The 26,512-nt window shown below is 38.3% G+C and overlaps 1 protein-coding gene and 2 long non-coding RNA genes across 5 annotated transcripts; 2 read left to right on the forward strand and 1 right to left on the reverse strand.

The window, feature by feature from the left end:
* On the reverse strand, positions 1-26,503 carry LOC145315733 (oxysterol-binding protein-related protein 3-like). Its single transcript, XM_080155769.1, has 15 exons — positions 26,349-26,503; positions 25,813-25,943; positions 25,136-25,242; positions 24,177-24,248; positions 10,266-10,374; positions 9,714-9,799; positions 7,235-7,456; positions 6,708-6,858; positions 6,175-6,257; positions 5,705-5,782; positions 5,077-5,212; positions 3,386-4,284; positions 2,906-3,093; positions 2,447-2,588; positions 1-1,954 (listed from the first exon to the last, which is right to left on the reverse strand). The coding sequence occupies exons 1-15, from the start codon at positions 26,501-26,503 to the stop codon at positions 1,751-1,753; spliced, it is 2,763 nt and encodes a 920-aa protein (XP_080011895.1). The 3' UTR covers positions 1-1,750.
* On the forward strand, positions 13,343-14,379 carry LOC145315737 (uncharacterized). 2 transcript variants are annotated; one of them, XR_013878125.1, is made up of 6 exons: positions 13,343-13,461; positions 13,544-13,600; positions 13,695-13,759; positions 13,845-13,909; positions 13,986-14,054; positions 14,184-14,379. It is a non-coding gene; the product is annotated as an uncharacterized LOC145315737 (long non-coding RNA). The 2 variants fall into 2 exon arrangements; XR_013878124.1 differs by having other exon boundaries at positions 13,986-14,379.
* On the forward strand, positions 23,006-24,019 carry LOC145315739 (uncharacterized). 2 transcript variants are annotated; one of them, XR_013878127.1, is made up of 6 exons: positions 23,006-23,124; positions 23,207-23,263; positions 23,358-23,422; positions 23,508-23,572; positions 23,649-23,717; positions 23,847-24,019. It is a non-coding gene; the product is annotated as an uncharacterized LOC145315739 (long non-coding RNA). The 2 variants fall into 2 exon arrangements; XR_013878126.1 differs by having other exon boundaries at positions 23,649-24,019.
* Positions 26,504-26,512: the final 9 nt, after the last annotated feature.

A 26,512-nucleotide genomic window follows, 5' to 3' on the forward strand; every position in this document is an offset into this window, starting at 1 on the left:
TAATATTTAGATTTATGAAAAATAAAGACACATATAATAGAAATATAATGAAAATAATAGAAATATATATATATAAAAATGCCATCAAATTACTTTAAAATCTACAATATTAATTGTAATCACATAATGCCTTGGCGCATATTGTACGCAGAAAATATAAAAATCACGTCGTATAAAAGATCTTAATATTTTGGCATCATTGTTTGAAAAAGAGAATAATTTGAGCATAAAGATATGAATATGGTATCAAGTCGGGTATAAAAAGAAAGGTATTTTTTTCAGGGTTCTAAAGGGATAAGACAATGGCCGATCAATTAAAGCACATCCCCATTAAAGATACACAAAATTACCCAGCCTTTATTTGAAATTTGTGGTTGAAACGTTTGGACACTCATCTTAATCAACCAACCAATCAAAATTCAATAAGTGCCAATAAAAAAAACGTTATTATAAAACTTTGTGCAATAGTATAACAAACAGCCCAATGTCCCCTCCCTCCCTGATTTGTAGGCCTCGATTAGACGATTCTCATAGTGTGCACTTGCATTTAATAAATAAAACAACAGCCGTTTGGTCACGCCTTTTAATTTGAAAAAGAAAGAACTTTCTTCGTGTAGCCAACTTGATCCGAAATTTTTTGTTAACCAGATCTGAATTTTTTTTATAGAGGTGAGAATTTGGACTTTTAAACATTGTAGTGCTGGATTATTTTTAGGAACACAGCTACTCTAAAAATAGGGTTTGTTTGTATGTTATTACATTGGAGCAAGTTAATAAAATCTTTTTTGTTTCTTAACAAAATTAAAAGCAAAAACTGCTTATAACATACATAAAAAAACAGAATTTACCTACAAAACCTGCCAAAGAAGATTTTTCTAGTGCTTACAAGACATGACATCATACTGGCCTACCATTTGTCAAATGAAATGTATACTAGCCTACCATTGGTAATTTAGTCTGTGTATTGGCCTGTCATTGGTCATTTGTATTGTATTTTTTTATAGGCACTATAAACAGCTTCCTATAAAAAAAATAACACATTTCAATTATTGCTATAGTTAGTCGCGCTACAAATGGATAAAATTATCTTAATTTTAATTTTAGATCTTAAGTTAAGTTGTTAACAATTAAAGCGATATCAAGTTTCTTATAATCATCAATCTATACACATATAGTTATACATTATTAGAATAAGAAAGAATTATCGATTGTGCTTCCTATATTACAACCTTTGATATAAAAATGTGAATTTGTCGTAGTCTAAACACATAAACTAACTATACATACATATAGTAAAACATTATCTTTAAAAATCTCTTTGAATCACGCCATGATAAGCGCTATGTTTAGAAATGCTTAGATCAATTTCTCAAATAAACCAAGGTTTTTATAGTGCCTATAAAAATGAAGTCATACTGACCTAACATTTGTCTATTAAATGTATTTTGTCCAGCCATTTGGTAATTTAGTCTGTGTATTGGCTTATCATTGGTCATTTGTATTGTATGACGTCATTTTTATAGTCACTATAAAGAGCTTCAATACCTTAATTGGCATATTTGTCATAAAAAGAAAATTCTTATGATAAAAATGCAAGTTAATAAGTAAAATTTTTTACTGGTTTCTGATAACTTAAATATGTTCAAAATAGAATGGTTTTTTTTGTAATTTCAGTAATTTTCATAAGTGATGGACAAAAATTTCAAAATTAACATTTGAGCTATGTCAACTGGCAAGAGATAATAATAAATCACCAAAGGGCTTCGAACTCGATGCCTTGAAAGCCTTGTGTTTTCATTGACCAATATTTATGATTGAATGTCCATCGTTCAGGTTTAGTTTCTTCCTCCGAGGAGTCCTCCTCCGTAGCGGAGGCTATTTCCTGGAACCACAGAGGTCTGAAGGGGATGGTCAGCTGGCCGGTCTCCCGCTGCCGCCGGCGGTCCCGCTGTGCCTAGACAATATTTATGGGTCAAGAAAAGTTCGTTGTAAAATATTGCTGGTATCGAATGCTTCCTGGTTTCTTGGATTATTACCAAGGTTCCTTGATTGATTGATTGATTGATTGATCTAGCATTACAAGTGAAATAATGAGCCTAAACAATTTTCATTTACATGTCATTCTTGGAATTTATCTAGTTTCTTAAGATTTTTCATGTTGAACTAATTTAATTAAGATTTTTCATGTTGAACTAATCTAGTTTTTTCATAAGTGAATATTTTCTAGTCGGATTTCTTTTCCCACACCCATCTATACTTCTTTCCTTTATTAATTTAGTAAAAATGCGTAATATTTCCTTCTTCGAATTTCTCTCCCCCACCCCCCCCCTTTTGAAAATATACACCCCATCGATTATTTAAGAGGGTGAGATAAGGGCGAAGAACTTTTTTTAACCAACATTGGAAAACTTCAAAAACTTAAGAGGTATAAAGTATTAGTTCCTACCTGTTCAATGCCAAGCTTAATGCTTTCAGCCTCCGCAATCTTTCCATCCTCCAGAGCTCTCTGGTCTGGCCTCCAACGGACATCTGTTGGAGGCAAACTTGGAGCCTCGGAAGGCATCAGTTCATTCAACTCAATAGCAAACCTACAGATTGAAAATAAATATCAAGTTCAATATAAAATAAAGGCTTTTATACTTGTCCTTTATATTTGTAGTAATACGGGTTCGAGACTGGAGCACATCCCGTCATTCTAGAGATGTTAAAAATAGTACCTACTGCTGCCATGTTAGGCGCGTGATATTAATAGTTAGAGAAGAGTGAATGCCTTGGCTAATAAACAGGCGCAACTCATTACCGTGTACAGTCAGGACTTCCTGACAAAAGTTGTGCACTCAAAGGGTCGGTTGTCTATCAAAATAAAAATGTCTAAATGTTGTTAGCATCTAACTTTAGGCCTTACCTTGAGAATCCATAGTAGAGATGTGAATCTTCAGGCAAGGCTCCCGGCCTCCAGATACACTTGGCGCTAGGAGCTTTACCAACATACAGCGCCTCGCTCCATTTCCCAAATAAATTCTGTAGCACAGAACCTTCAGCATCTGTTATAGTTCCGAATAGTTCATATCGCTTAGTTGACCAATAACTGGCCTAAAATTTAAAATATTCTATTAAAACTTACAATTTAATTAAAGTACATAACCCTAGGTACTTTAAAGAATTATTAATTTTCCAAAAATGATCACATATGATCTTCAATGACGATAAAAAAAATTATATGTAAACCCCACAATTTTTTTTAAAATTTCTGTATAGTAGAGGCTGTTTTGTTATTTTTTACTAGAGGATATTTTGTTAAGAGGCTATTTTGTACATAAGGAAATTTTGATAGAGGCTATTTTGTATAAGATTCCAAATTTCGATAGTTTCAAAGCAATCCTACCTTTACAAATTGAATTCTGGCGGCCAGACCTGACTCGGAACATTCAACCACGGATTCACCATAAAGATCCACCCATCTCTCTGCTCCCAACAGATTATGAATACAGCTTGTAACCTTATTCCAGGTATACGTCTCTTTTCTACCATCTCCAAGATCGAGGGTCAGGCAAACCTTACCCTCCGGCTGAAACTCCATTGATTTGCCCCAGAATTTTGAGCGCATGCGCAGGCATTGGAACCACTCCCAGCCGGCGCCGGTGGCATGCGCCGCCGATATTGGCGGATGGTGGGACACCTGCTCCGATACAAACTTAAATCCTTTGTCCTCCCTCACACACTCAAAGGTTTCCCCGAGCAGGGGATTAAATGGCTTGTGACTGGCCCTGGCGTTGTACGACCCGTAACAGCTGACACTGAATGCCACCACCCACTGAATACGCTCCAACTGTGTGTCACTCTTGACAGCTTTTTCAAGCAGCTCAACATATTCCAACTCCTCGCATATCCGTTGCAGCGTAGACAGGGGCTCATTCAGTGTCACTGGCATCGATATTTTAGACAAATCTTTACCAATATTCTTTCTTAACAAGTTAAATAGATTAACCCCTTCTGTTTCTGTTTTAGGAACAGGTAAAACACGTCTACGGCCAGTTGTTAATGCCTCAAGCTCCATAGTCTTCTCTGATGACGTAGTTTCAGTGACAGGCGAGGTTGAGTCCGCCTCCAGGTAGATATTCTCCTCCTCCTCCGTGCCTGACTCTGCAGTGTCACTGATGTCGTAATCAGAGATGTCATCATCCGTATCTTCTCCCGACTCTGCGTACTCTCTGGCATCAAAGAACTCGGACATACACGAGGAGGAATAGGAGAGAGATCCATTGATGCCACGGGTAAGAGTTGATTCCTGATTAATGCATTTCATATTTATTTCACCTTATACAAATATGAAAATTATCATTTTATGTCTGGGCATAATCAATTAAACACGAGTTTGAAGGTTTTTTCTAAATGATATCTTAAATTTAAAAAATCTAATTGCCAAGGGAATCGCTAAAACTTCCTAGTGTGTATAAAAATGTTAATGTTTCTACAACCGCCAAGGCAACTCATGTGGTTGCGATTTATTTACCACCAGGTTTAACATTATCAATGTTTTTTGATAGTAGTGGAAACATTACCTCAATTCAGGAATAAGGTATAACCAACAAGCGAAGTAAAGGGGTAGTTTAACGAAATACATTTAAACTTAATTTAGTGAACCGCATATTTTTTGCTAGTTAATGGGTTAAACTATATTCATATGGCATATATTTGAAAGAATTTCAGTTTTCTACCACGTAGATTGAAAATATCAAAACTTGAAAATCATCTTTCTGTGATATATGCAATTTAAAAAGACAATTTTCAAGTCTTGATATTTTAAAAACTACGTGGTAGAAAATTGAAATTCGTCCAAATATATGCCATATAAATGTAGTTTAACCAATTAACCAGGAAAAAATATGCAGTTCACTAAATTAAGTTCAAATGCATTTCGTGAAACTACCCCTTTAAAATAATATTTGGGGGCAGATAAAGGTTGTCAAATTTTACTTTGTGTTGACCCCCAACGACATCGGAAAATCACGCATAGGCTTTGTGATTTTTTGGAATTAATCTCAATTATTTTAAATGTATAATAGATATGAAATTATTCCTGTGGCGCGGCCAGAACCGGAATTTCTGCTACGTCCGATTCTGCGTGTATCCTGGCCAGCTTGCTACGCAGCGTGTTGTTCTGCTGCAGGGCCATATTCAGCGACTGCCGCAGCGAGGAGATCAAGGCAAACTAAAAAGAACAATAAATTTTCACGTAAAGATCTAGAAAAGCATAAAAGACCTTTCTAGCAATAGGCTAAGTATTACTTGGATCTTACACCAGATTATCATACAATTTAATAAAGTGAAAATTGTACCCAGCTAAAATAACGATTTCCCCCTTCCCTCCTACTGATCAAGTGGATGATGCTCTGGGTTTTCTAGATGATACCGTGAAATCGAGGAGAACCCCGTCCTAACTGAAAAATTATAATCGTTGTTACCCAGGGAGTGAGGGGACATTGGGCTGTTTATTACACTTGTCGCCAAAGTTTTATAATAACGTTTTCTTATTCTTTAGCTTAACAACTTTAGAGATTTTTATCGAATTTTAGTTGGTTGGTTCATCAAGTTAAGTGTTTATTATTTCAACCAATAATTGTAATCTACGTAAAGGTAATTTTGTGTATTATCATTGGGGATGTATATCAATTTATCGGCCATTGTCCTATCCCTTTGTTACCTGTGGTTGAAGGCTGTTGGATTTTGATTCATTCTCTAAAAGCTGTCGAATATGATCTCTTTGCTTTTTGTATCTATCCTAAAAAAAAACATTTAAAATGACTAATTTTATTTCCTGTTTGATTTTTTTGTAATATTATTCTTAACTTCCACTCCAAGTTTACAAAGAGGGAGAGGACAATGGGCTGTTTATTACACTAGTCCACCTAGATTTATAATATCGTTTTCTTATCGTTGGCTTAAAAACTTTTGGAACTTTTATTGAATTTTCATTGGTTGGTTGATTAGCTTAAGTGTCCAATTGTTTCAACCACTAATTGTAATCTACAGAAAGTGTACTTTTGTGTATCATTATTAGGGATGTGTATCAATTTACCGGTTCTTGTCTTATCCCTTTAGATCCATGGGATTATCTGATGCAAAAATATTGAGGATGGCATTAATGATAATCTCGAACCAATTTTCTCTTACCTTCATAATTCCCAGATCTGACTGTGTATCATTGGCCAGCTGGACTATGTCTTCCTTAGAACATCCCTCCAGTGATGCTTTTACTGAACATATCAAAATTAAGTTAAAATTTGTTTCAGTTTAAGTCAACTTAATCAATATCTTGACTCTTACAATAAAGTAAAAGGATCTTTGTCTTTCTGTCTGCACCGAGGGATTTCACTAACCGCTTAACTGATATGGTTCTCCTTTACAGTGTAGCTTCTCATATCCTGGAAAGGTTTATAGCTATTTGGGAAGAGGGTGCCACCAACCTCCCAAGAGTAATCGCCAAAATCAAAAAAAAAATATAAAGCACCGCCTAGTGGATATTTTTGATAAACAGCTGATCTTTAAATAGATTTAAAAGAAAACTTTTTACGTGCCCCTAGAAGTAAAAAAATATGCTTCTTTGAAGAAAAAAAAAGATAAAAACGTCAGATTATTACGTTCATTAAACCGTAACCTTGAATAATATCAAATCAAATCTTTAAACTTTATGATTTATTGTTTACCTTGGGCTCTGGCAAGAGAGGTATCAGCAGAAAAGCTGACAGGTCTGGCAGCCATTCCATAATGTCCTGACAGTGTATTCAGGCTGGGATTAGAACCACTTAGAGATGAACTTACTAGAGAAGCAGACAGGCAACTGTCAATGTCCATGTCCTGAATTAACCATTCAAAGTCTTAAAGATTTTATAAAGGGGGGGGGGGGGGGGGGGTAATGCAACCATCTCGTAATCAATGCGCAAATGGCACTTAGAATCCGAATTTCAGGATGAAATTTGGTATTAGTAATCCTTGGTAGGTCTATTTTCCATAAATCGAGTAAAAAGTTGGAAAAGTAACGACTGGCTGCCCTTGCAAGAGAAATAAAAAATTTGAAAATATAGCGTCGCCCCGCGGATAATGATATTTTTGGTAAAATAAGTAAAATGCAAATATGTAAAATAAATTTCTTTCGATAAAATATCCTTCAATGATTTAATTTATCAATAAAGAAAATCTACAAGTAAAATGATGATATCTTACTATACAATACCTGTGAACTTATAGTGGAGGGTACTGGACTACCCCTATCAGACTTTGTAGCGGATGGCACCGGAACCTGACCACCCCCTCCAGATGATCTGACACCAGAACCTGCGCTGGTGGTTAGTGTGTTGCTGGCACTGTGCGAATTGTGATTCCCGGATTTTTTCTTGCGCAGGTGGAAGAGCCGTTTTTTGCCCTGCAGATTTCCGGCTTCAGCTTCCTCTAATCTCTAAAACAATATTTGGATCAATTTAAAAACGCTAAATTAAAAAAAAACCTGTTTTTTTCTGGATAATGAAAAAAAAACAGTTTCTACTCTCAATAAATAACGTTCATGTCAAAGACTTGTTTTTTTCTCTTCATTTAATTTTATTATATGAGCACTTTGAAGGAAACCGCCAATTTTCCATACACTAATATCCATACAACTGTACCTGTAGCATTTCTATATGTGATGTAAGTTGGCTGTTCATATGTTCCATGTGCGCACTAATATCCATACAACTGTACCTGTAGCATTTCTATAAGTGATGTAAGTTGGCTGTTCATATGTTCTATGTGAGCACTAATATCCATACAACTGTACCTGTAGCATTTCTATAAGTGATGTAAGTTGGCTGTTCATATATTCTATGTGAGCACTAATATCCATACAACTGTACCTGTAGCATTTCTTTAAGTGATGTAAGTTGACTGTTCATATGTTCCATGTGAGCACTAATATCCATACAACTGTACCTGTAGCATTTCTATAAGTGATGTAAGTTGACTGTTCATATGTTCCATGTGAGCACTAATATCCATACAACTGTACCTGTAGCATTTCTATAAGGGATGTAAGTTGGCTGTTCATATGTTCTATGTGAGCACTAATATCCATACAACTGTACCTGTAGCATTTCTATAAGTGATGTAAGTTGGCTGTTCATATGTTACATGTGAGCACTAATATCCATACAACTGTACCTGTAGCATTTCTATAAGTGATGTAAGTTGACTGTTCATATGTTCCATGTGCGCACTAATATCCATACAACTGTACCTGTAGCATTTCTATAAGGGATGTAAGTTGGCTGTTCATATGTTCTATGTGAGCACTAATATCCATACAACTGTACCTGTAGCATTTCTATAAGTGATGTAAGTTGGCTGTTCATATGTTCCATGTGCGCACTAATATCCATACAACTGTACCTGTAGCATTTCTATAAGTGATGTAAGTTGGCTGTTCATATGTTCCATGTGCGCACTAATATTCATACAACCGTACCTGTAGCATTTCTATAAGTGATGTAAATTGGCTGTTTATATGTTCCATGTGCGTACTAATATCCATACAACTGTACCTGTAGCATTTCTATAAGTGATGTAAGTTGGCTGTTCATATGTTCTATGTGAGCACTAATATCCATACAACTGTACCTGTAGCATTTCTATAAGTGATGTAAGTTGGCTGTTCATATATTCTATGTGAGCACTAATATCCATACAACTGTACCTGTAGCATTTCTTTAAGTGATGTAAGTTGACTGTTCATATGTTCCATGTGAGCACTAATATCCATACAACTGTACCTGTAGCATTTCTATAAGTGATGTAAGTTGACTGTTCATATGTTCCATGTGAGCACTAATATCCATACAACTGTACCTGTAGCATTTCTATAAGGGATGTAAGTTGGCTGTTCATATGTTCTATGTGAGCACTAATATCCATACAACTGTACCTGTAGCATTTCTATAAGTGATGTAAGTTGGCTGTTCATATGTTACATGTGAGCACTAATATCCATACAACTGTACCTGTAGCATTTCTATAAGTGATGTAAGTTGACTGTTCATATGTTCCATGTGCGCACTAATATCCATACAACTGTACCTGTAGCATTTCTATAAGGGATGTAAGTTGGCTGTTCATATGTTCTATGTGAGCACTAATATCCATACAACTGTACCTGTAGCATTTCTATAAGTGATGTAAGTTGGCTGTTCATATATTCTATGTGAGCACTAATATCCATACAACTGTACCTGTAGCATTTCTATAAGGGATGTAAGTTGGCTGTTCATATGTTCTATGTGAGCACTAATATCCATACAACTGTACCTGTAGCATTTCTATAAGTGATGTAAGTTGGCTGTTCATATGTTACATGTGAGCACTAATATCCATACAACTGTACCTGTAGCATTTCTATAAGTGATGTAAGTTGACTGTTCATATGTTCCATGTGCGCACTAATATCCATACAACTGTACCTGTAGCATTTCTATAAGGGATGTAAGTTGGCTGTTCATATGTTCTATGTGAGCACTAATATCCATACAACTGTACCTGTAGCATTTCTATAAGTGATGTAAGTTGGCTGTTCATATATTCTATGTGAGCACTAATATCCATACAACTGTACCTGTAGCATTTCTATAAGGGATGTAAGTTGGCTGTTCATATGTTCTATGTGAGCACTAATATCCATACAACTGTACCTGTAGCATTTCTATAAGTGATGTAAGTTGACTGTTCATATGTTCCATGTGCGCGCTAATGCTATCATCAAGCTGAGAGAACTCACCTACAAGGTTAGAATAGTTATTTATCGTATAAACAGCTTTCCGCGGATATTAAAATAAAAAAAAAACAAGATTGAAACCAGTTTCATGATTATTTGAATAACGCAGAAAACTGTCTATAATACGGCGCGATAAATAAAATTGTCTGTCATAAGATGCTATACATGATTTTTCAGTATGGCTGAGAACCGGTTCCTATACAGCGGATATTAATCATTAATATTATCAATTAAAACATTGGTTCATTAAGTTAAGCGTTCAAACGTTTCAACCACCAATTTAATTTTATTCTACAGAAGAGATAATTTTGTTTATCATCATTTGGGATTTACATCAATTTATTTTCCATTGTCTTATCCCTTTAGATCCGTGGTAATCATAGTTTTATGCGATGGAGTACATATCTTCTTTATATAAAGAACAGCTTCGCTACTCCCAGTTTTTATTCTCAACAAGAAGAAAACTTACTGATAAGAGTAGAACGAGTAGAGCGTCCCCCGGGGGTGAGAGTTGCTCCGCGGGTCAATGTTCCTGTAGTTCCTAGGCCAGGGGAGGTTGCTACGCCCTCATCAATTGTCTAAAATAAAGTATTAATACAATGTGTACATGCATATGAAATTTTCTAATACAGGATTAAAGTAAAACAATCCTAGAGGAGGAAGGGGTTGAATAACTGTATGTTCCCACCCCGAGGACCCTGTGCCGACTTTCAATTGGGTCTTCAAAAAACAATCAATTGCGTAGGGAATATTAACACAGCCTTTAATACAAGCATAAAAACATCGAAGATCAATTGGTACTTTTAGGATATACTTTTTTTAGGATATACTTTTTGAATCAGATGAAATAAATATTATTCTCAAAAGAAATAATACTTAGGTAATTTTTGGTACCTAGCTATTCAGTTTCTTTTTCAATACCATGAAATTTATTAAAGGGGGGGGGGGGGGGGAAATGTGGTGACTCGTGCCACGACATACCAGCAATTTTATTTTGGGTGCTACTCCCTTAGTTTTAGAGATAATTGGATGAAATCTTTTGGGCTGGGTCAGTAATTACCCTAACTACTGGTATCTTTAAAAAAAAACGGCGGCGGGACCGCCGCTCCCGCCGCCCGCCGCCGTTTTCCGCCGCCACCAAAATTTTTTTTTTCGCATTTCTCGCCGAATTAGGCAATTTGGAATCATTTGAGACCATGTTATTTTTTTCAAAAAAATTTCCCCTTACAAGCAGCCCTGCGGGGGGACTTAGTCATTATTTTCAAATTTTCGTATATCAAGGTATATCTTAAATACAGTACTTCTCTTGTGATTTTGAAGATATTAAAACAAAATCTTTTTAGGTTGGTAAGTAAAAAATATTTGAATTAAGAAAACGGCGGCGGGACCGCCGCTCCCGTCGTCCGCCGCCTTTTTTCGCCGCCAACAAAAATTTGTTTTTTTTGCATTTCTCGCCGAATTAAGCAATTTGGAATCATTTGAGACCATGTTATTTTTTTCAAAAATTTTTCCCCTTACAAGCAACCCTGCGGGGGGACTTTTCATTATTTTCAAATTCTCGTATATCAAGGTATATCTTAAATACAGTACTTCTCTTGTGATTTTAAAGATATTGAAACAAAATCTTTTTAGGTTGGTAAGTAAAAAATATTTGAATAGAAAACGGCGGCGGGACCGCCACTCCCGCCGTCCGCCGCCAACAAAAATTTTTTTTTTTGCATTTCTCGCCGAATTAGGCAATTTGGATTCATTTGAGACCATGTTATTTTTTTCAAAAATTTTTCCCCTTACAAGCAGCCCTGCGGGGTGACTTTTTTTGTACATTAAGGTATATCTTAAATTCAGTGGTAGGTACTCCTGTGATTTAAAAGATATTGAAACAAAATATTTTTAGGTAGGTCAGTAACTAATGGCAGAGGTACGGCTGCGGAAAACAGCGGCGGGACCGCCGCTCCCGCCGTCCTATGCCGTTTTCCGCCACTCAAAAAAAATTTTTATTTTATTTCTCGCCGAATTAGGCGATTTAGAATCATTTGAGACCATGTTTTTTTTCTTCAAATTTTTCCCCTTATAACTAACCCTGCGGGGGGACATTTTTTTCAAATTCTCGTTTATCATAGTATATCTTAAATTCATGGCTTCTCCTTTGCTTTTTGAGATATTATAACAAATCTTTTTATGGTTCAGTAAAAAATATTAAAACAAAGAATATTAAACCGCCGCTCCCGCCGTTTTCCGCCGCCGCAAAAATGGTCTCAAATGATTCCAAATTGCCTAAGTCCCCCCGCAGGGCTGCTTGTAAGGGGAAAATTTTTTGAAAAAAATAACGGTCTCAAATTGTTCCAAATTGCCTAATTCGGCGAGAAATGCAAAAAAAAATTTTTTTTTGTGGCGGCGGAAAACGGCGGCGGGCGGCGGGAGCGGCGGTCCCGCCGCCGTTTTTTTTGAAAGATACCAGTAGTTGGGGTAATTACTGACCCAGCCCAAAAGATTTGAACCCCCGCAGGGCTGCTTGTAAGGGGAAAAAATTTTTGAAAAAAATAACATGGTCTCAAATGACTCCAAATTGCCTAATTCGGCGAGAAATGCAAAAAAAAATTTTTTGTTGGCGGCGAAAAAAGGCGGCGGACGGCGGGAGCGGCGGTCCCGCCGGTCCAGCCGCCGTTTTCTTAATTCAAATATTTTTTACTTACCAACCTAAAAAGATTTTGTTTTAATATCTTCAAAATCACAGGAGAAGTACTGTATTTAAGATATACCTTGATATACGAGAATTTGAAAAAAATGACCAAGTCCCCCCGCAGGGCTGCTTGTAAGGGGAAAAATTTTTGAAAAAAATAACATGGTCTCAAATGATTCCAAATTTTTTTTTGCTGATCTACCTCAAAAGATTTTGTTTCAATATCTTGAAAAGCACAGGAGAAGCACTGAATTTAAGATATACCTTAATAAACGAGAATTTGAAAAAAATGACTTAAGTCCCCCCGCAGGGCTGCTTGTAAGGGGAAAAATTTTTGAAAAAAATAACATGGTCTCAAATGATTCCAAATTTCCTAATTCGGCGAGAAATGCAAAAAAAAAAAAAATTTTGTTGGCGGCGAAAAAAGGCGGCGGACGGCGGGAGCGGCGGTCCCGCCGGTCCCGCCGCCGTTTTCTTAATTCAAATATTTTTTACTTACCAACCTAAAAAGATTTTGTTTTAATATCTTCAAAATCACAAGAGAAGTACTGTATTTAAGATATACCTTGATATACGAGTCACCACATTTCCCCCCCCCCCCCCCTTTATTGTAAACATATTTCCATTTTAATGGTTTACAGAATGTTTTATTTGGTTGTTTTTTTTGATATTTTTGTCAATTATCATGTTATGAATTACTAGTTGCTTTGCCCCTTGTGCTGGCTTCGCCACAAGCATTCATGTTCCCTATTTTAGAATTCAACAAGAAAGAAAACGTTCATTCCCCCTGGTTAAATGTTCTGTAATATCAAGAAGCCAACCATCACTCATGTAAAATTATTTTAATTTTGAAAAGATTTTTTTAAATTTTTATAAAAAAAGATTAAATCCATTTCAGAAAGATTTAACAAAACATCAAGACTTTTTAAGCTCCGAGCCACCTCGTTTCTAAACAGCTGGCTAAACAAGGAGAATTCAAAGCAAAGTAAGATTTTGTTACAAAAATCCATTTAAAACTTAATTTTTAATTCAATCCTTCACATGTAAAAAATATTTATTTTTTTTAGAATGATTGTATAAACTGTTAAGCTGCTCAAAGTGATCAAAGCCCTAATAATTAATAGGTATACTTTTGTAAAGCAGACATTTATTAAAAAAGAAATTGTTAAAAAATAGTGAAGAAAAAATAAGCCCTCAGCAATAAAGTATTATATTTAGAAAATTGTACCTACTGTTGCTGTGATAGATTGTTGGAACACTAAGAACTTTGTGTTGTTAACAAGGTAAAAAGAAACCAAAATTCTATATGTTTTTGAAATATTATATTAATAAGCTTTATAACAAAGTAAAAAATTATTTAAATTTTAGATTGTGCTGTTATTCTGATTTTATCCTGAATATTGTTGGCCTAGCAGCCTTTAATACCTTTTCTGGTAATTATTTTTTTTAAAAGAAAAAGAAATTTTATTTTTCCAAAAAAATCAAAATGCAAAAGTGATTTCATTTTAGTCATAAATCGAGCGCAGTGAGAGTTTGAGTTCAAATTACCACCCCAGGCTCTATAATATACCCCCAGAGGTAAATCATGTTTATTGTAATAATGTTATTTATAAGCTCCGAGAAATTTATGTAATGAATCCAGTCATGCTTGTTTTATACATTTTTAATTTATCTTTCTAAACCTAAAATATTCCCCTTTTATTTTAGTTTTGTGAAAGTTCACGAAGAACATTTTTATTTCAAAGTTGAAAATGTCAAGCTGTCCACTAAATATGGGGAAATCTGCCTGGTGACGTCCTACACCTGGAGCTGCTTGCTGACCACCAACCGGCAGTAAGGCTGATACAACCCTCCAGAAATCACAGGTTGTACATTCACAAAACTGAGAACGTCCCAAGACAACTACTGGACGTCAAGCAGCAGGACAACAAGCTGCTTAAAAGGGTTTGGTAAGCCCTAGCTGGTGGAGCATCCGCGAGGAACTCTGCCGCAGAGGGGATTCAGCTTCGCGGCTGGCCCCGACTCAAACTCATTAATTCATTGTAATTATCACTGCTTATAATTGTATTTAATACATGCTCGTTTTTATTGACAGATAAGGATAGACGCAGCCTTGGCGGGAGGCTAGACAGACAGGGCCGTAAAAGCGCCACCCCGTATGCGTCACCACCACCCAAAAGAGGTGCTGGCTGTGTTTTTTGGCAGTGCTAACGTCATGCCACTTAATTAAAACAGGCTGTCGTAAGACCAACACATTTTTCCCGCTACTGGTGCTTCGAAATAAATTGCCTACAGCCCAGTTGAGTAAGCGTTTGAAAAACAGCCAATGAAAATTACTACAAAGGAGCTGCAAGATCTTGGTCCTGTTGAAGACTTGCCGCCCCGCCGCCGTCCTAATCTTCCGTACACGATTCCAAGACGTTTTCCGGCGGCCAATATCGACGACCCCCCACCGACTCAAAATTTTCCAGGGGGGAGCCGTATACCTAGAACCCCTCCCCTCTCTAGAACAAGGGGATATTCCACTGAAGCCCAGCCGCCATCTGGGCCGCGATCTGCGCCTGCATTACACTTGCAGCCCGACCCGTCCGACACTGAATCTACACCGACCCGTAGAGTAAGCTTTGCAAACTTAAACGAAGCATCACCGTCGCAGGCTAACATAGAGTCTGTCCCCAAGGACAGGCAGCCGTCAACCAGCAGTGAAGCCGGGCCGCAGACACCAAAGTCGCCATCAATACGGCGATTAGACATTTCAACAACGCCATTTACAAGAACTTGTGAAGAGATTCATGAAGAGTTAGCACACTTCTACCAACCTAACTCAACCACAGCACAGACACACACAGTTTCAGTACTTGGCCACAACAACAACACAGACAACATGGCACAGGACATACAAGATGCCAAAAAGAACACCATTGAGGTGAGGTACATGATTGAGGACTTTGAACAGGCAGTTAGTGCAGCTGGTGCAAGCTCTGTTGATCGTCTAGAGGTAATATTGAAGCAGCTCGATGCCGCCGCCGCCACACTCCGAACCGCAAGATCTGTTTTTGATGTATATGAAGGGAATGATCCATCCATCAACGTCAAGAAAGAGGAGGCAAGGGAAGCCCATCAGACTGTCCGCACAATGATAACAGGTTTAAGTGCACATGTTGCTACCCGCAGAAATGAACAGTTACCTGGAATCCGCGCATTACAGCCAGCCGCAGCTGGTGGAAATGTTAATGTGCCTAGGCTGAATAATGCACAAATCAATGCTAAAACAAGATGTGTAGACAATGCCATTGCAACACTTATTCCCAGGGCAGTTGAGCTTGAGTCAGAGCTGTTTAGGATTACAGACACAGAGCTCAGGTCAGATTCACAGCTGGCTGACTTTATGAACCAACTGAAGGAGTCCACAACCCGCGCCAGTGAACTACTAAAGAAGCTGGACAATGCTATCAAGGATGCTACAGACCTTGATAAAGATGATGAGGCCACAAGACTGCACGAAGCCCAGACTAACCTGGAGAAAGAGCTTGAGGCTGCCAAGAACCAGGTAGAATTGCAACAGCTGCGCTACGGATTCAAGGCTATGTGTAGTACAAGCGAGCATAGAGCCAAGAGTGTTTCAAAGCCAGTGTTTGATGGTGTGAATGGCCTGGACATGTTCACATTCAAACGTGAATTTATGGCTTATGTGGGCAGCATACCTGGGCTAACTGATACTGAACGGCTGAACATATTGCTGAAACAATGTCTCAGTGGCACCCCACAAACAATATGCTGTCAAGAAGCATCTGTTGACAGCTGCTGGAAAAAACTCTTGACCCGTTATGGTAGTGTTCCAGATATTTACAACAAGTTTCTGAAGGAGCTGAATGAAATTGGGAGACAACCCTGGTTAACAGCAGCACCTTCTCTCCATCTTGATTGGCTGTACAAGATACAGGCTGTACTGCTTAAAATGCAAAAGTTTGCCCTGGAAATGGACCCAGACTGGGGAGCAGAGAGTGAACTTTACAGATTGAATATACATAGGACTGTCAAGAGCCTATGTTTGAAGTCCAAGGCTGATGAATTGTTGAAAAGATATATCATCAATGCTAATTCTGTAGGAATCCAAGATGGTAAAAAATGTTTTGGCCTCCTACTTGATTTCTTGGAGGAAGAAATCAGCCTCAAGGCATTTGAAGTTAGTGAATATAATGCATCTAACAACGACAACCGTGACAAACCCAGCGGAGCTGCGAAGCCGGACCGCCAACAACGACGTGGAGGAAAGGTCCAAGACAAGGATAAGAGTAAGGAGAAGGAGGTTGTGTTAGCTGCTGACAGAGGTGGAAATCGAGACAAGACTTCAGCCAAACGCAATGACACAAGACCGGTCACCAAGCCACTGGAACAGACTGGCTCAGGTACAACACCTGCAACACGTGACTGTGTACTTTGTTCTGGCAGACACACCCATCTTTACATGTGTCCAAAGTTTATTAAATCCACTGTCAAGGAACGGATGAAAGCTGCGACTGTAACAAAGGGCTGTATGAGGTGCCTAAGACTGGATGCAGACTTTGACAGCTCTGATATGGACGCTTGGTGGACACGTCACTCCAACAACTGCAGGACAGAGCACTTCTGTAATGTTGAAAAGTGCACTAGGGGGCGCCACAGGTCCCAAAGACACATCCTGTGCTGTCCTCTACACATTGATGACAATAAGAAGCGTTTGGACAGCTTCAGAAAGGCTGTGGGAGAGATGCTGCCTGCTGGGAACCTGCTCTACAACATGGCACATGCTACCATAGACTCAACACTGGTAGGTGATGCTGCAGATATCCCAGCTGATGTACACCCTGATGTTAACCCACCTGCCATATTTATGATGCAAGAGTTTGAAGCACCAAAGGGTGGAGAGCCACTACTGCTATTTTATGATTCAGGATGTTCTAGTGCTTGTATCAGCACCAGAGCTGCGCTGGAGCTGGATGGGACAGAAGTCCGTGCCGGCCCAACTTACCTGAATGTTGCCGGCGGCCAGACTGTTAAGCTTGATCATGGAGATGTTATGGTGTACCTGAAACTTGCTGAGCAACACAGTAAGCAGTACAACAGAGCTGCTGTAACAGGTATGATGATGTCCCAGGTCACAACAGAGTTTCCTACCTGGGATCTAGAGGAACCATACATGGATGTTGCCAACAGTTACACTGGACGAGAAAAGCTGCCAACTGTACCTAAACGTATTGGTGGTAAAACAGTGGACATCCTGTTAGGCTCTAAGTATTCCTGGCTGTACCCAAAGCTGATTGCAACCCTGCCCAGTGGCTTGAGCCTGTACAAAAGTATGTTTGCTGGTGTTGGCGGCCACAGGGGTGTGTTAGGCGGCCCCCATGAAGCTTGGCAACATGCAAATACTGCCATTCAGCAGCTGGGAGCCTTTGCCTATTTATGTGCTGAGGCTAAGGTGTATCAGGCCTTCACTGATATTAGGAGGTTTGAGGGTTGGACAGTTGATAGAGGTCTCCTGGAGGATGACAGAATAGACACCTGCCCATTCCAAGGAGACAAACACACTGCCTTGCAAGCCAAAGCTGATGAAAGGAGATACTTTGAACTTGAAAATATTGGCTCAGAGGCTCCATATAGATGTATAAACTGCCGTGGGTGTCCTACCTGTAAAAAAGGAGCCATCCTGGAGCACCAGAGCTTGAAGGAGGAACGGGAGGATCAGGTTATACAGCAATCTGTCCGTTTCTTACCTGACCAACAACGAGTAGAGGCTGATCTACCCTTTGTCATTGACCCTGAAGAATCACTGGGCCAGAACCGACACATAGCTATGGCAATCCTGCACAGTCAGATGAGGAAGCTCCAGCAACAACCTGACCAGCTAGCTGAAGTCCTGAAGAGTCACAACAAGCTAGCAGACAATGGTTACAGCTGCAGACTTACTGACCTGCCCCTGGATATCAGAATGGAGATAGAATCCAGCCAGACCTATTACTATCTGCCATGGAGGACTGTTACTAAAGAAGGTTCTCTGAGCACGCCCACTAGGTGTGTCTTTGATGCCAGCAGCGGCACCAGGACGGGTAAGTCTCTCAATGACACATTGGCCAAGGGCAGCAACAGGCTTGAGAAATTGCTCCACCTACTGATTAACTTTAGAGCAGGACCTCATGCTTTTGCCACTGACATTAAAATGGCATACAACAATGTGTCACTAACACCACAGAACTACAAATGGCATCGTTACCTGTGGTACCCAAACTGTGATCCAAACCTGGAAGTGGAGGAGAGGATTATGTTGACCTTGATATATGGTGTAATAAGCAGCGGAAACCAGACTACTGAAGCTATCCAACAAGTTGCTGAACACTGTATAGAAAAGTATCCAGAACACAAGGATGGAGCTGATGTCCTGCGGACTCATACCTATGTCGACGACACAAGTGAATCATCAGACTCTACAGAAGAGAGGACCACTCAGATCAGTGGCCTTAACTTTGCCTTAGGCCTTGCAAAAATGGAGGTCAAGGCATTTGTTCTATCTGGTAAAAAGCCTGATGAAGCAGTATCTGCGGACGGTCAGTCTGTTGGGCTGCTTGGATACAGATGGCTGCCAGAAGAGGACAAGTTGACCCTGGAGCCAAAACCACTGTACTTTGGCAAGACCCGCCGAGGTAAGCGACCTGAACCTGTGACAGGTGACATCAAGGAGGCTCTGTCTATAAACTTCACCAAACGAACCCTCTTGAGCAAAGTCGCCAGCAACTGGGACCCACTGGGGCTAGCTACGCCCATCACGGCCCAGTTTAAGCAGGATTACGGCACAGTTGTATCGCTAGGAACCGATTGGGATGATGGTCTGCCCGCGACACACCTGGACACCTGGGTAAGTCACCTGGAAATTATGCAAGAGCTGCCAAATGTCAAGTTCCAGCGTGCGGCTGCTGGTGCAGGCAAAGTTGACCTACTTGTCTGTACAGATGCCAGCAAAGACCTTGCCATAGCATGCGTACACACACGTTACACTGCGCCTGATGGATCAACCCAGGTAAGGTTGGTGGCAGCCAAATCCAAGATTGTGACCGGACTAACAATCCCCCGAGCTGAGCTCCGTGCAGCTGTTCTTGGAGTAACACTTAGCAGAGCAGTTCTCAACAACTTCAAGGACAAGGTGGAAAATGTTTATTTTTTCTCAGATTCAACTATTGTTCTGTTCTGGTTGAACACAGATACACGGCCAATGAGCATAGGTGTCAGAAACAATGTAATTGAAATTCTGAGATTTTCTGAGAAACACTAATGGAGACATGTTGAGTCAGCAAATAACCTTGCGGATATTGGGACAAGACCTGGCACAACTCTACAGGACATAGATGGCCAGTCAAGCTGGCAAACAGGTATGAAATGGATGTACCTCCCTAAATCTGAATGGCCTGCCAAAAGTATTGCTGAAGTAAAACTTTCTGGTGATGAGAAAGCTGTAGCCAAGGCTGAGATAAAAGCTGTTGCAACGGTGTTGGCCCTTGAAGACAGCTTGGCAGCCAGGTACAGTCTGTCAAAGTATGTACTTGATCCAGCTAAATACGGCTGGCGCAAATCTGTTAGGATTTTGGCTAATTTATACAGGTTTGGAGTATGGTTAGCCTCGAAAAAATCCGGCAAACCTGTGTCACATTACCTGCCTGTTATTGATTCAATCAAGGACCACCTGACCAGAGATGAAATAGCTGCTGCTGAAAACTACTACTTTAGGCTAGGCACAGCTGAAGTACAGCAGTTTGCTAAAGCCAAGGATTATGAAGGTGCGCAAGAAGTTAATGGGATCCTCCACTATGTTGGCAGGCTAATAGACAGTGAAGATATTCATGATCCTGGAAATGTGTTTGCGGATTTAAGCCCTGTGTCATTCTGTAAACCTATCTTGGACAGGTATTCACCTGTTTCCTACGCCATCATGACACATGTTCACCAACGGGAAGTACACCACCGGAATGTGAACCAGACACTGCTGCACAGCAGGACTGTAGCGTACATCCTAAAGGGGCGCGACTTGTCCAAGGAGATACGAGAAAAGTGTATGACTTGCCGGCGTAAAGCAGCTAAAAAAGTTCAGGTAGAGTTGGGACGGATTCATGAGAACCGTGTCACAGTTGCCCCTGCTTTTTACAATGTCCAAGTTGACATTTGTGGGCCTTTCAATGCCCAATGTGAGCACAACCACCGGGCAACAGTAAAAGTCTGGTGTCTTGTGTTTAAAGATCCTGCCACTTCAGCCATAACCGCCCATGTGATGACAAAATATGACACTGATGCGTTTATCACAGCCTTCATGAGATTCTGTTACCTGCACTGTGTTCCTGACAAAGTTTTTATTGATGCAGGTAGCCAACTGAAAAAGGGCTGCAAAGAGATGGAGTTAAGTATAGCAGACATAACCAAGACCCTTAATGGCAAATATCAAATTGGCATTAAGCATGAAATAGCACCTGTTGGCGCCCATCATTACCAGGGATGTGTGGAGCGAAGCATAGGTGAAATTAAACGGCTGTTCCATCATGCATTTGATGGCTTGAAGCTTGACATACTCAACTATGAAACCGCCTTTTCATATGTGTGCAGTGAGCTGAACAATATGCCGCTGTCACTAGCTGGAAGGGCAGAATCTTTGGACGGCGTGGACCTGATAACGCCGGCCCGATTGATGCATGGTAGAGCCAGTAACAGAACACTTTTGATGCCTTGTACTATTGCCAAGCCAACTCGCGTTCTGCAACAGCTTGAAGCAGTGTACAACGGCTGGTGGAAAATCTGGTACAGCCAACGGCTTGCAGACTATGTGCCCAGAGGCCGAAACCACGGAAAAACGGTAAGACAACCAGTAAAAGGTGACGTCATCATTTTCACCAAGACTGAAGGTGAAAAGTTTGCCAACAACCGTACTTTCAAGCTGGGTATCATATCTGAGGTGTTTCCGTCTAAGGACGGACATGTAAGAGCTGTAGAGGTCACCTACAGAAATTCTACAGAGGAAGTAACCAGGACAACCAGGAGAGCCTCCAAACACATAGCAGTAATATATCCGGAGGATGAATTGATGTTGACAGAGATAATGGAGGCAGCAGCTGCCAAGGCTGATGCCATGTTCATATACAAGTCCAACAGAGCACAGCCCAGCAAGCTAGTTTCAGACCTACAGTATCAAGAAGTGGTGGACACATGCGGAAACCAGTGAAACAAAAAATCTGCATGGCCAGGACACTAAAAATCCAAGGTTTGTCAGTAACATAGTATTTGTTTGTTAATAAATAAACTTTAATCTGTTATGTTAAGCGTTCAAAAGGGAAATAAAAATCCCTGAGAATCTGTGACAAAAATTAAAAAATTGTCCAAAAATCATCTATCTGCCCCTCTTATCTTACCTGGGTGAGTATATTTGTCTAAGAAAACTTAAAAAATTCTACAAAATAAACACTTATGGGTTAATGATTTGAATAATTAAAACATTCAGTGACAAGTTAAATACTGTCTTTAATCAAAAATCCGCCCCCTGTAGGTTAACCTGGGAATGCTTAAAGTTTTCCGCCATTGAAAATTAAAAATTCCGTGCAGAAACAAGCAGCAGATATGATTTTTAAGATATTCTCAAAAAAGTGACAAACCTGTAAAGGATTCCTAAACACTTTAACCTATAAAGGGTTCCTAAACACTTTAAATCTGTCGTCTCTCAAATTTCCCTGTATTACAACTAGAAATTGCGAAACGAACCTTATAAAAACAATAAATAAATCAAAAATAAAGTGAAAATAACAAAAATAATACTTTTCAAAGTTAAATGGAAAGTATCCCAAAAAAAAAAAAAAAATGAAAAAGTTAAAATAACTAAAATATTTTCGTCCATACAAAAATAAGTGATATTTCGTCTATGGCATAAATAAATCTACGTAATTTTTCTATAAGGAAAGATAAAAATATGTGATAATTCGTCTATGGAAAATAGTCAAAAATCTATGTGATAATTCGTCTACGGTTCGCGCGAGAATGCCGCGCCGACAACAAAAACAAAGATCTTCTTTCTGTCTGCTATTGTCAACAGTGAAGGAAAGAGCTCTATATTTAACTAGTGATACAACAATTATTTGCGGTTTTTAATACGTAATACATCGTATTTTATTCGCCACGCTAGTAGATTAAATAAAACAATGATCTTAAACAACTTTTTTGTGTGATAATTTTATCCAATGCTTTTTAAAACTATTTAATTTAATGTTTTAAAAATTTTATTTATAAATAAAGATTTTATATTTATATATGTAGTAGTATATTCTTGGAGCTATCGATGGGGAAATGATCCGTTTTCTATTTTTCGCCCGGGCAGTGTGCTGGCTTCGCCACAAGCATTCATGTTCCCTATTTTAGAATTCAACAAGAAAGAAAACGTTCATTCCCCCTGGTTAAATGTTCTGTAATATCAAGAAGCCAACCATCACTCATGTAAAATTATTTTAATTTTGAAAAGATTTTTTTAAATTTTTATAAAAAAAGATTAAATCCATTTCAGAAAGATTTAACAAAACATCAAGACTTTTTAAGCTCCGAGCCACCTCGTTTCTAAACAGCTGGCTAAACAAGGAGAATTCAAAGCAAAGTAAGATTTTGTTACAAAAATCCATTTAAAACTTAATTTTTAATTCAATCCTTCACATGTAAAAAATATTTATTTTTTTTAGAATGATTGTATAAACTGTTAAGCTGCTCAAAGTGATCAAAGCCCTAATAATTAATAGGTATACTTTTGTAAAGCAGACATTTATTAAAAAAGAAATTGTTAAAAAATAGTGAAGAAAAAATAAGCCCTCAGCAATAAAGTATTATATTTAGAAAATTGTACCTACTGTTGCTGTGATAGATTGTTGGAACACTAAGAACTTTGTGTTGTTAACAAGGTAAAAAGAAACCAAAATTCTATATGTTTTTGAAATATTATATTAATAAGCTTTATAACAAAGTAAAAAATTATTTAAATTTTAGATTGTGCTGTTATTCTGATTTTATCCTGAATATTGTTGGCCTAGCAGCCTTTAATACCTTTTCTGGTAATTATTTTTTTTAAAAGAAAAAGAAATTTTATTTTTCCAAAAAAATCAAAATGCAAAAGTGATTTCATTTTAGTCATAAATCGAGCGCAGTGAGAGTTTGAGTTCAAATTACCACCCCAGGCTCTATAATATACCCCCAGAGGTAAATCATGTTTATTGTAATAATGTTATTTATAAGCTCCGAGAAATTTATGTAATGAATCCAGTCATGCTTGTTTTATACATTTTTAATTTATCTTTCTAAACCTAAAATATTCCCCTTTTATTTTAGTTTTGTGAAAGTTCACGAAGAACATTTTTATTTCAAAGTTGAAAATGTCAAGCTGTCCACTAAATATGGGGAAATCTGCCTGGTGACGTCCTACACCTGGAGCTGCTTGCTGACCACCAACCGGCAGTAAGGCTGATACAACCCTCCAGAAATCACAGGTTGTACACCCCTAGACTCTAGAGGAGGGCAAGGGAAGTAGCATTGAACAACCCAAAGTCATTTATGAATCACACAGAAAAAGTTCAATCAATTCGGACCTGCAGTTTCAAAGATATTTAGCTTCAGACAAAAAAACATTAGTACTTTAAACAGTAGGATAATATTTGTTACCTGTCCATTGTTAGAGATGTTCTGAGTGAAGAGCCTGTGCTGCTGAAGCTGTTCAAGAAACAAACCAAATTCCTAAAAATTTAAATTACTGTATTTTTAAGCTTTAAATAAACAAGAATGACAACATCCATAAAAGTAAAGGTCTGAAATGAAACGGTGGAACTAACGAACAATAACACTCGTATAGAGTGTCATAATCTAATAAGCAAAATAAATATTAATTTAAAATTGTAAACAAAATTGCTAATGTATGTTGTATATGAACTTGTTGCGAAATTGCAGATGATTCTGTTTAGGAAAATTTTAGGATTTGATTATAGAAACCTAGGCTTTTATTAAAATATTGTACCTTGTTGTCCTTGGAAATCATTGTTCCAAGGACTGGATAATTATATAGCAAACTAATTTTTTTGTCAAAGTAGTATTTTTGTTCGGAATTATCCGGAATCACAATACAATTCGTTTTTGTCCGATTTTGTGTTTTAAAGTACCATATCCGTGGAAAAGTAAAATATAACCGTGATCAAAAAGAATGAGACAATGGCAAATAAATTGATGTACATCCCCAATAATGACACACAAAATTATCCTCTTTTAGATCAAAATTTCTGGTTGAAACGTTTAGACACTCAACTTAATGAACCAACTAATCAAAATTCAATAAAACTCCTCAAAGTTGTTAAGCCAACGAACAAGAAAACATTATATGAATTTGGGGACTAGTGTAAAAAACTGGCCAATGTCCCCTCTCTCCCTGTGTTTTTACCTCCATATTGTCAGATTTGATATGATGAACACTCTCATCTGCATCAATATAAACTCTCATATCTCCATAGTTTGCAGAGGTCATGGCCTCTTTATTTTTTCCCCTCACACATATTTCTTGGTCCCTTCCACCTTTAACAGGGGATCCCATGAAGAATATTCACCCCTGTGGAGAAGTAAAAAAAACTCTGTACCTCCATATTGTCAGATTTGATATGATGAACACTCTCATCTGCATCAATATCAACTCTCATATCTCCATAGTTGGCAGAGATCACAGCCTCGCCGATGTTAAACTTACCTAAACATAGCATAAGAATCCAGGGATCTAAAGGGATAAGACAATGGCCGACAAATTGATGTACATCCCAAATAATACACAAAATTTCACTTTCTGTAGATTACAATTAGTGGTTAAAACGTTTGGACACTCAACTTTATGAGTCATTCATAATTCAATAATAGTCAACAAAGTAGTTGGGCTAACGAAAAAGAAAATATTATTCTTTGGGGACTACTGCCCCCTCCCTCCCTGACAAGAATTAGTTTTTAATTTTCTAAATAGACATTTCCTTTGCCAAATTGGGCATGAATAAAAAGTAACATTTGGATTAGAGCGACATTGTCATCTTTCTCCATAGGGGTGTATATTCTGCATAGTTGACCCTGCTAAAGGGGAGGGGGGAGGGGTTAAATAAAAAATATGAATATGTGGTTGGGGAAAAAAAAGAATCTTGTGCAGAATATACATCCCTGTTTCTCCCTAAAATGAAGGATAAAATGATTGAGAGAAACAGTTTTAAATCTCCTTAAATCTGGTTTCAGCTGAGTTGACTTCAGTAACTAAAAAAAATTCTAATTTGATAGTTACCTAGTGTTCTTCCCCTTGCAATGTCGGTATTTGATTTTCCATAGGTGAGAACACCTTGCTCCATAACAAAATACCGTTTGTGCCAGCCTTTCAGCGGCCATTTCCGCCGTTTCAACAGGAATCCTTCGTACCTGATAACAAATATTGTTTAAAATACACCTTTTATTACTCTGAATATATGTGTCTAGGGGCTGCTTTCTTGAGAAGTCGTTTTTTCCCCCAAAAAAACAACATATTATATTAATAAATGTATTAAGTATAGATTTATAAGCCAGACTACTACCTGGCTCCTGCCTCGGGGACCTTTTTCGTTTGCTGGCAAATTGCTTTCAGTTCTTTTGTATCGAAGTGGCTGTGTTAATATTTACAATGCTATTCAAAGACAAAATTAAAAGTAGGAACAGGGTTCTCGGGGTGGGGACATATAGTTATTTAACCCCCTTTCCTCTATTGTTTTACACAAATGATTCATTAATGTTCTAATATCAATTTAAACAAATTATAATTCTGAATCTTTTTATTTATTTAAAGTTTACCTTTTAGGCTTTATAGTGTAGTGGACACCCTTCTCCAGGTTGCCCAGGATCTCCCACTCGGAGCCCTTCCTCTTGGACGTCCTGGTGCTTAGGGTGTCCATCTTCTCTGCCCCGTTCAGGCTGTGTGCGTCTGTGGATATCATTGTTTCTAACATTTTCTCGGG

Source organism: Acartia tonsa, chromosome 4 (assembly GCF_053477335.1).
Source record: "Acartia tonsa isolate MP-2025a chromosome 4, ASM5347733v1, whole genome shotgun sequence".
Classification (NCBI taxonomy): Eukaryota; Metazoa; Arthropoda; class Copepoda; order Calanoida; family Acartiidae; genus Acartia; species Acartia tonsa.